The following is a 10,913-nucleotide window of genomic DNA, read 5'->3' on the forward strand; positions in this document are numbered from 1 at the left end:
GGAATTTGCTGACTGTGATAGACGCTTTGTCACACATTTAGCAAATGATCTACTTCCTCTAGTAATAACTTCTCTGTTCGAATCAACCCTGTTATTTTTTATTTAACCAAAAATCATTTTACACACTGATGAGAAGAATATACAGGCAGTGTAAAACCAAAGCATGTGATAAGAAGGAAGTGAGTGACACAATAAAATAAGATGACTGATTGAAGGTTGACGTTTTAAATGTAGGAAGTGGAATTAAAAAAAATCTTACGTAAGTTTGTATCAGTACAACTGATCAACGTGTGCGTCCCAGCCTGTCCTGACGTCTGTACTCTGTAAACAATCTAATACTAAACAATCGGTAAACAATCTAATACTAATCTAATCTAATAATAAAATCTAAAACCTGACCCTAGTCCAAGCCACCGATGGATGACCTGTTTTGGTTAGTATGAGAGGCATCAAATACAGTGTCATTAATTTGTTTTGCTACTTTATTCTAGCATTTTCTACCATCACCTTTCTTTTTTGTGACACAAGGCAATTTTGAAGTCACCCATTTTCTTATTTTCTGAAATGTTTACCCAAAGGCAACATTATAGAATCAGAAGTACAGTATATTGGACACACTAGGAATTTGTCTCCGATAGAACACTGCACTCATATCATCATAAAAAAGACAGGACAAATAAGTATGGAGTAGGAAGGCTAATCTAATCAAATCTAATCAAATTCCTTAATGGAAGTGGTACCTTTCAAGAATAAGTGAGACAATTGTACAATTAAAGAAGAAAAAAACCACACATTTTCCAATAATAATTGAATTTTTTTCTAAGGTTTGTCATTTGGCTAGTCTAGAAAATCCTGGTCATTTTGGCCCTTCATTTTTATGCTGCCCCTATTTTAAATGTTAATATTTCTATCATCAACTGAAACGATTTAATGGGAAACTCTCCTCTTCGTTCAGTTTGACAAAATGGAAAGCCCAAACGTGGGTACGAGGGTTGCCAATGTTTCTACTTAAGCAAACGTGGAAAAAAAATATTAATGTACTGTATGTATGAGTCAGGTAAATGTAAAAAGTAGTCTGTGAGTCGGAAAAAATACATTCTCATTGGAGTGCATGTATTGGATGTGAGGACAGGATGTGCTGCATCCTCTGCAAACAACCAATTCCAATTTTCTTTTCCTGGGCTTGAGTTACACATACAGTATGTACGTAAACCAATTGAATAAAAATACCCTCCGATATTTTTGCCTTTACTTGAGATTTAAAATAGATTTCATCTAACCTTCTGGGGTTTTCAAACGGCATTTATTTGATCAACTTTATTGTGCATTTGTGAAAGCTACTTGGTTGAACAAAACATCACTTTCTCAGGAAGCACTTGAGCCCTGACCTCCTCCAAGGCCAAACAATCCTTAACACTTGTTCAGAATGATACTTTTCGGGCTGGATCCGGTGTGCCACTGATCACTTGGCCCCAATTCAGATTGGAAGTATCATAGTACAATGAAAACAAATGACAACCTTTATATCCTTTTCACTTTTATTTATAGAGCTCACTTCTTACATTAAAAAAAGGTGTGTCGGATTTACACTATTACATTTGTTGAGTGACTGCACGAAATAAAATCATTTGGATACACATACATTTTGATTTGGCTATATTCTGAGGCAGCACAGTGAACCAGTGGTTAGCGGCCCATCAGCCTCACAGTGCCGAAGTGCAAGTTCGATTCCAGCTCTGGCTTTACTGTGTGGAGGATGTTCTCGTGGGGCCTGTTTGGGTTTTCTCCGGGTCATCCGGTATCCTCCCACATTCCAAAAACGTTCAAGGCAGGGTGAATGAACACTTGAAGTAAGTCCAAGATGGCGTCCAAATAGGCAGCCATCAGCAAGTGCTCTCACGAGACTTGCTTTGTTGTTGTTGTTTTTGTGTTTTCTTTTGTCACTTTGAGTTATTGTGAGTCGTGTGGAATGGATACGGATTGTTTTTCAACATTTTTGGCCACGGCAATTATCAAGGAGAAGGCTGTGCTGAGCCGTTGCACCTTCTCAGCAGCACAAATATGCCACATTGTTTTTGATTGGGAGGATTGCCGGTCCCGTTTGACTGTCATCACTGGACAACTCTGGGGCGATTGTGCATTTTCATCGCCCCGCTTTGTTCAGCGGAAAGGTCGGTGCTGTTGGACAGTCTGCGACTGGATAGATGCATGGCTTGAGGAGCCTGCGATAAGAAGAAAGGAGCGTCAGCGGAGAGCGCCGATGGGTATGTGAAACTGCCGCAGCTAGGAATTGAAGCGGATTCACGTGGGACTGGAGATATGAGACAGTCTCTTCGTCAATAGATGCTACAGGTTCATGTTTGCTTTCAACATTTAGGAGACATCCACATTTCACCATGACATTCCTGATCCAGTCGTGAAAAATATTTTTTGAACCTCGCCAGTTCCATCTAAAACTTATTCACACAACTAGAGGGTGCAGAAAGTGCTTAAGATTGAATGACTGTGTATTTTATGTTGTCACATTCTTTGTTATTTAGTTTTTTGTTCTTTTAACTTCAATATGGCACTGCGAGAGTGGCAGCCTTTACAGCAGGTCCTGTGTTTTGTTTTTCGACTTCTTCCTTTCCTTTCTTCTTACTTTCATCACTTTTCTGCTGTCAAATATAAATTTCCCCACTGCGAGAAGTAAAGTCCCATCCAATTCAATCAATTTTTTTACAAACTGTATAATAGATCTATCGTGTATTTAAAAATGTATCTGCACCCGGGAAATTTTATTTCATTCAACCACTTGATGAAATAAAATTGAGTCACCTAAGCAAAAGCCTTTCTCAGTGTACAAAGAACACAAGGCAACTCTGTGCTTTACACAAGGAAAGCCAACACTGACATCAGAATCAGAATCAGAATCATCTTTATTGCCAAGTATGTAGAACACACAAGGAATTTGTTTCCGGTAGAACACGCTGCACTAGTATCGTCGTGAAAAAAACTGTTAAGTGGCACTATACAGTTCCATTTTGGCTACTGTTGAAAGAGTTCAAAGAGTTCAAAGAGTTAATGGCTTGGGGGAAGAAGCTGTTTAAATGTCTGCTGGATTTGGTGCGCATGGATCAGTAGCGCCTGCCTGAGGGGAGTAGCTGGAAAAGGTGGTGGGCAGGGTGCGGAGGGTCCAGTAGGATTTTCCGCGCCCTAGTTTGGATTCTTGCAGTGTGCAAGTCCTCGAGAGTGGGTAGGGCGGTGCCAATGATTTTTTCCGCCGTCCTAACTGTCCGTTGAAGCCGGGTTTTGTCCGTTTTTGTGGCAGCCCTGAACCAAACGGTGATGGAAGAACACAGGATGGATTCGATGACAGCCGTGTAGAAATGTTGCAGCACCTCCTGTGGCAGGCCATGCTTCTTTAGCAGCCTCAGGAAGTACATTCTCTGTTGGGCCTTTTTCAGGATAGAGTTGGTGTTGACCTCCCACTTCATGTCCTGGGAGACTGTGATTCCCAGGAACTTGAAGGTTTCAACATGCATTTATAAACACAACGGATAACATCATTCAGGAGCAAAACAGAGAAAACAAAAGCAACTACCAAAAATGACCAGAATGTACTTTGATGCCAAGCATTTAAATACAATAACAGAAACGTTTATTCCTAAAATAACATGAAAATATGATTCTAAATTGTTTTTCCATCCATCCATTTTTTTGATCTACTCATCTTCACAAGGCACACGGGGCGTACTGGAGGCCATCTCAGCTGTGTTCGGGAAAGCGGTGCAGTACACCCTGAACAGGTTGCCAGCCTCATAGACACACAATGATCCACACTCACACAGAAGGACAATTTGGAGTGTTCAATCAGCATGCCATGCATGTTTTGGGAATGTGGGAGAAAATCGGAGTGCAGTACCCGGAGAAAACCCATGTTGGCATGGGGAGAACATGTAAACTCTAATCCTGTCCCTCTGCACTATGACTCGGATGTACTAACCAGTGAACTCACTGAGCCGCCCCTTACATTTGTGCAGTATAACAGTCAAATCAAGTTTCGCTATGGTAACTTTGAACTCTAGGCTGAGCTCCAACAACTGACCAAAATCTGCAGACTTTCAATCATCATTTCTTTTATGCGCTCACAGTGATGTATAGACCACCAGCAGCACTTTTAAATCTGTCTATTGCTGACCAGGAGCCAGTGTGAACCCTTTAAAGGACAACCGACGTCTCCAGACAAGTTGGGTCCATAATTTGTAAAATGGCTTCAAATGACTACTACTGAGCATATTTTAAAAAGACTCCACCGCATATAGCTATATTTTACGTTTTAAGACTCGCTCTGAATATTCAGAAAGTCTTGTTTTTGAGTTGGTGACGATCAAATGTAGCAATCCTTCCATCACGTCAATGTATTTTGCTGTACTTGTTTGGTGTGAAAACCTCGTGTTGCACCAAAAAGCCGCCAGAAGAGGGCGACCAAGCTCCATGGAAGGAATTTATCAGCCCCTGGAAACAGGCTGATTAATCTTCACAGGAGCTTGGGCACCATTTTCTGCCTCTTTTTGGGTGATACATTTCACCCAAATGTTGCCTCAAAATGGCACGGAATAAACGGATTGCAAACATGTATGATTTCCTCTTCATAACTAGAAGAAAAAACCACACATTTTCCAATAATAATTGAATTTTTTTCTAAGGTTTGTCATTTGGCTAGTCTAGAAAATCCTGGTCATTTTGGCCCTTCATTTTTATGCTGCCCCTATTTTAAATGTTAATATTTCTATCATCAACTGAAACGATTTAATGGGAAACTCTCCTCTTCGTTCAGTTTGACAAAATGGAAAGCCCAAACGTGGGTACGAGGGTTGCCAATGTTTCTACTTAAGCAAACGTGGAAAAAAAATATTAATGTACTGTATGTATGAGTCAGGTAAATGTAAAAAGTAGTCTGTGAGTCGGAAAAAATACATTCTCATTGGAGTGCATGTATTGGATGTGAGGACAGGATGTGCTGCATCCTCTGCAAACAACCAATTCCAATTTTCTTTTCCTGGGCTTGAGTTACACATACAGTATGTACGTAAACCAATTGAATAAAAATACCCTCCGATATTTTTGCCTTTACTTGAGATTTAAAATAGATTTCATCTAACCTTCTGGGGTTTTCAAACGGCATTTATTTGATCAACTTTATTGTGCATTTGTGAAAGCTACTTGGTTGAACAAAACATCACTTTCTCAGGAAGCACTTGAGCCCTGACCTCCTCCAAGGCCAAACAATCCTTAACACATGTTCAGAATGATACTTTTCGATTCCACCCTTGGTAGTTTATCTCCACCGCTGGATCCGGTGTGCCACTGATCACTTGGCCCCAATTCAGATTGGAAGTATCATAGTACAATGAAAACAAATGACAACCTTTATATCCTTTTCACTTTTATTTATACAGCTCACTTCTTACATTAAAAAAAGGTGTGTCGGATTTACACTATTACATTTGTTGAGTGACTGCACGAAATAAAATCATTTGGATACACATACATTTTGATTTGGCTATATTCTGAGGCAGCACAGTGAACCAGTGGTTAGCGGCCCATCAGCCTCACAGTGCCGAAGTGCAAGTTCGATTCCAGCTCTGGCTTTACTGTGTGGAGGATGTTCTCGTGGGGCCTGTTTGGGTTTTCTCCGGGTCATCCGGTATCCTCCCACATTCCAAAAACGTTCAAGGCAGGGTGAATGAACACTTGAAGTAAGTCCAAGATGGCGTCCAAATAGGCAGCCATCAGCAAGTGCTCTCACGAGACTTGCTTTGTTGTTGTTGTTTTTGTGTTTTCTTTTGTCACTTTGAGTTATTGTGAGTCGTGTGGAATGGATACGGATTGTTTTTCAACATTTTTGGCCACGGCAATTATCAAGGAGAAGGCTGTGCTGAGCCGTTGCACCTTCTCAGCAGCACAAATATGCCACATTGTTTTTGATTGGGAGGATTGCCGGTCCCGTTTGACTGTCATCACTGGACAACTCTGGGGCGATTGTGCATTTTCATCGCCCCGCTTTGTTCAGCGGAAAGGTCGGTGCTGTTGGACAGTCTGCGACTGGATAGATGCATGGCTTGAGGAGCCTGCGATAAGAAGAAAGGAGCGTCAGCGGAGAGCGCCGATGGGTATGTGAAACTGCCGCAGCTAGGAATTGAAGCGGATTCACGTGGGACTGGAGATATGAGACAGTCTCTTCGTCAATAGATGCTACAGGTTCATGTTTGCTTTCAACATTTAGGAGACATCCACATTTCACCATGACATTCCTGATCCAGTCGTGAAAAATATTTTTTGAACCTCGCCAGTTCCATCTAAAACTTATTCACACAACTAGAGGGTGCAGAAAGTGCTTAAGATTGAATGACTGTGTATTTTATGTTGTCACATTCTTTGTTATTTAGTTTTTTGTTCTTTTAACTTCAATATGGCACTGCGAGAGTGGCAGCCTTTACAGCAGGTCCTGTGTTTTGTTTTTCGACTTCTTCCTTTCCTTTCTTCTTACTTTCATCACTTTTCTGCTGTCAAATATAAATTTCCCCACTGCGAGAAGTAAAGTCCCATCCAATTCAATCAATTTTTTTACAAACTGTATAATAGATCTATCGTGTATTTAAAAATGTATCTGCACCCGGGAAATTTTATTTCATTCAACCACTTGATGAAATAAAATTGAGTCACCTAAGCAAAAGCCTTTCTCAGTGTACAAAGAACACAAGGCAACTCTGTGCTTTACACAAGGAAAGCCAACACTGACATCAGAATCAGAATCAGAATCATCTTTATTGCCAAGTATGTAGAACACACAAGGAATTTGTTTCCGGTAGAACACGCTGCACTAGTATCGTCGTGAAAAAAACTGTTAAGTGGCACTATACAGTTCCATTTTGGCTACTGTTGAAAGAGTTCAAAGAGTTCAAAGAGTTAATGGCTTGGGGGAAGAAGCTGTTTAAATGTCTGCTGGATTTGGTGCGCATGGATCAGTAGCGCCTGCCTGAGGGGAGTAGCTGGAAAAGGTGGTGGGCAGGGTGCGGAGGGTCCAGTAGGATTTTCCGCGCCCTAGTTTGGATTCTTGCAGTGTGCAAGTCCTCGAGAGTGGGTAGGGCGGTGCCAATGATTTTTTCCGCCGTCCTAACTGTCCGTTGAAGCCGGGTTTTGTCCGTTTTTGTGGCAGCCCTGAACCAAACGGTGATGGAAGAACACAGGATGGATTCGATGACAGCCGTGTAGAAATGTTGCAGCACCTCCTGTGGCAGGCCATGCTTCTTTAGCAGCCTCAGGAAGTACATTCTCTGTTGGGCCTTTTTCAGGATAGAGTTGGTGTTGACCTCCCACTTCATGTCCTGGGAGACTGTGATTCCCAGGAACTTGAAGGTTTCAACATGCATTTATAAACACAACGGATAACATCATTCAGGAGCAAAACAGAGAAAACAAAAGCAACTACCAAAAATGACCAGAATGTACTTTGATGCCAAGCATTTAAATACAATAACAGAAACGTTTATTCCTAAAATAACATGAAAATATGATTCTAAATTGTTTTTCCATCCATCCATTTTTTTGATCTACTCATCTTCACAAGGCACACGGGGCGTACTGGAGGCCATCTCAGCTGTGTTCGGGAAAGCGGTGCAGTACACCCTGAACAGGTTGCCAGCCTCATAGACACACAATGATCCACACTCACACAGAAGGACAATTTGGAGTGTTCAATCAGCATGCCATGCATGTTTTGGGAATGTGGGAGAAAATCGGAGTGCAGTACCCGGAGAAAACCCATGTTGGCATGGGGAGAACATGTAAACTCTAATCCTGTCCCTCTGCACTATGACTCGGATGTACTAACCAGTGAACTCACTGAGCCGCCCCTTACATTTGTGCAGTATAACAGTCAAATCAAGTTTCGCTATGGTAACTTTGAACTCTAGGCTGAGCTCCAACAACTGACCAAAATCTGCAGACTTTCAATCATCATTTCTTTTATGCGCTCACAGTGATGTATAGACCATCAGCAGCACTTTTAAATCTGTCTATTGCTGACCAGGAGCCAGTGTGAACCCTTTAAAGGACAACCGACGTCTCCAGACAAGTTGGGTCCATAATTTGTAAAATGGCTTCAAATGACTACTACTGAGCATATTTTAAAAAGACTCCACCGCATATAGCTATATTTTACGTTTTAAGACTCGCTCTGAATATTCAGAAAGTCTTGTTTTTGAGTTGGTGACGATCAAATGTAGCAATCCTTCCATCACGTCAATGTATTTTGCTGTACTTGTTTGGTGTGAAAACCTCGTGTTGCACCAAAAAGCCGCCAGAAGAGGGCGACCAAGCTCCATGGAAGGAATTTATCAGCCCGTGGAAACAGGCTGATTAATCTTCACAGGAGCTTGGGCACCATTTTCTGCCTCTTTTTGGGTGATACATTTCACCCAAATGTTGCCTCAAAATGGCACGGAATAAATTATTCAATCGATTGCAAACATGTATGATTTCCTCTTCATAACTATTTGAATCATATTCATAACTGGATGTGTAACAAGAAAGCATATTCTCCGAATCTGAAGTCATTTTTTTGATTCTCCAGCAATGCAAGACGTCTTGGCGTGATGTCACGAACTGGGGGAGGGACTTTCTGAAAATGCCCAATTCGCACTTCAATTTTTTGCACATTTTGGACACTAAGTAATTTTTATTGGTGTTTTGCATTTGAATAAAAATATCATACTGCGTGTTTTGGGTATTTTAGATGCTATAAAACGTTTTTCTGATGTCAGTTAGGAAACAAAAAAGTGACGTCGGTTGTCCTTTAAGAATGGTGTAGTATGTTCTGATCTTTTTTTTTTTTTTTTTTTGTGGCCAGAACTCAAGCCACAGCGATCAGAATTAAAAACCTCCGTTTTTCTGTCACGGTTGTGAGGAGAGTCATACACTGTAAATTGTGCTTGTAGTCGATATTTTATAAAAACATGACCAGAAAATTATATTTGTTGTGACGAATGTGTGCCGAACATTTGCCTATCTGCTTTCCACTGTCAGATTTGCATCTCCATAAATGACATCAAACAATGAACTGTGTTGACAGGTTTCAGTACGTACAATCGTAACTGCATTTGCGTAATTCTCAACTTCCTCTTTTTCCTGTGGTTAGCCTAACATGACGCTGTAACGCTTGTACCTCACCTCTGCTGCCCATATTAAATAAAAGTCTGTGAGTAGATGAAGGCAACAGGCTCATTCATGCATGCACAAACTCAAAGTTCTTCATCACTGACATGCCACATGTCAAGTCTGGTCACTTCACCAGCAAAAGATAGATTGCACAGCATGGATACCAACATAGAGAAACAGGCAGAGAACAGGCAAGAATCCTATCATTCTTTAGTTACTCATATTTTGTATTTTGGCATGACAAATATACTTCAGTGAACTAAGAGATTATGTTTAATGCGGATAGAGGAGGTCTAAAGTTTCAGCTGCAGTGCAGATCATTTCAAGGTTCAAGAACTAGAGGGTAGGTAAACGAAAAATTAGTGCAAGACATCTGACAACTATGAACAAACTATAACATGTTGCAACTTCTTCTCAATTTGAAGGCTTTGTTTTGAAGAACTGTCTCAGTGGTCCCACTCCCTCGAGAAACTTATTGCGTCAAAATGTAAGTTAATCATTGACTTCCAGTGAGTCTGTTGTTTAGATTCTTCCATCCTGTAACTGCTGACATTTCTGCATTAGATGGAACAAAAGTATTCCAGGCCTTCCTGAAGTCCGAGTTCAGTGATGAAAACATGGAATTTTGGTTGGTGTGCGAGGAATACAAGAAGATCAGGTCGTCCTATAGGATGGCGTGCAAGGCGGAAAAAATCTTCAAACTTTACATTCAGGCCGAGGCCCAGAGAGAGGTGTGCAAACCTTCAAAGGGCACACTGAAAATAATGGATGAGAAAAATAGTACCTTCTGTAAAATAAAATAAAAAACATTGTGTGTGTCCTCTAGATTAACATTGATCACAAGACCAGAGAGCTGATCAGGCGAAACCTGAAGACGGGTGGCGCGGGGTGCTTTGATGAAGCCCAGAGGATCATCTTCAAGCTCATGGAGGGAGATTCTTACCCCCGCTTCCTCAGGTCTGACATCTATCGGGCTATTCGGGACTCGATCTGAATCAGTAATTATGCATATACTTTAATATCTCAGAGATTGACATAGTAAGTGCAATGCTGGACTGCTGACATGATTGTGATCAGACACCCACTCTTTTGAAACCCAAACTAAATGTGATGCTTGTGGCCTAACGTTGCTGTTCTACTGATGTATTAAACAATATTTATTTACAACTTGCTCTTTTCATCTACTTTGCAAATGTATCCTGCAATTTTTCAATCTATTTGTTTAAGCAAGTGCAATTCAACGGTTCTTTACGCTCGAGATTTAGAAATTTAACATGAAATTTAAACACATAGAATTTATTTTGTGATTTCTCTGCGTTATTTTGTGATCCTCTCTGTGTTGGGAAAACAGGCTCTTTTTAGATAGCCGATTCTTTTGGCTCAGCTCACCAAAAAGAGCTGGCTCTTTCGGCTCCCTAACGGCTCTCAGGTTGTTTGATGCTTAAATTAATTTACTACCGAAAATAAGGTAAAACGATCTGTAAAATGAATTACTAATGTATAAAACATACAATATTTCATTTTTTATTTATATTCTTCTGAACATGTTCAAAATGAAGTAGTTCAAACAGAGGTCCATAAGCTTCTTGTCTTGTTTATTTTGAGGGAGGCAAATTAACATTTGGTGGAGCAATGACATACTCCACTTGAGTGTGGAACGGGAAAACTTCTGAAAAACTGCCCACCATACCAAATTAACATGTCACACTTTG

General features: G+C 40.7%; 1 protein-coding gene across 2 annotated transcripts; it reads left to right on the plus strand.

Annotated features, from left to right (window-relative positions):
- Positions 1–8,982: 8,982 nt before the first annotated feature.
- LOC148891777 (regulator of G protein signaling 13-like) lies at positions 8,983–10,695 on the plus strand. 2 transcript variants are annotated; one of them, XM_089008305.1, is made up of 5 exons: positions 8,983–9,414; positions 9,507–9,544; positions 9,627–9,688; positions 9,766–9,932; positions 10,028–10,695. In XM_089008305.1, the coding sequence occupies exons 1-5, from the start codon at positions 9,250–9,252 to the stop codon at positions 10,193–10,195; spliced, it is 600 nt and encodes a 199-aa protein (XP_088864431.1). In that variant the 5' UTR covers positions 8,983–9,249; the 3' UTR covers positions 10,196–10,695. The 2 variants fall into 2 exon arrangements, with proteins under 2 accessions (XP_088864431.1, XP_088864429.1); XM_089008303.1 differs by having other exon boundaries at positions 8,987–9,392; positions 9,488–9,544; positions 10,028–10,694.
- Positions 10,696–10,913: the final 218 nt, after the last annotated feature.

Source organism: Hippocampus bargibanti, linkage group LG11 (genome assembly GCF_051943395.1).
Source record: "Hippocampus bargibanti isolate YZ-2025 linkage group LG11, ASM5194339v1, whole genome shotgun sequence".
NCBI classification, from domain to species: Eukaryota; Metazoa; Chordata; class Actinopteri; order Syngnathiformes; family Syngnathidae; genus Hippocampus; species Hippocampus bargibanti.

Excerpts from the sequence above, each read along its gene's own strand:
- LOC148891777 (XM_089008305.1), top strand. The coding sequence starts at position 9,250 with ATGAAGGCAACAGGCTCATTCATGCATGCACAAACTCAAAGTTCTTCA. Across the intron at positions 9,545-9,626 it reads CAAGGTTCAAGAACTAGAGG|GCTTTGTTTTGAAGAACTGT; the intron begins GTAGGTAAACGA and ends CTCAATTTGAAG. Across the intron at positions 9,933-10,027 it reads AGGCCGAGGCCCAGAGAGAG|ATTAACATTGATCACAAGAC; the intron begins GTGTGCAAACCT and ends TGTGTCCTCTAG.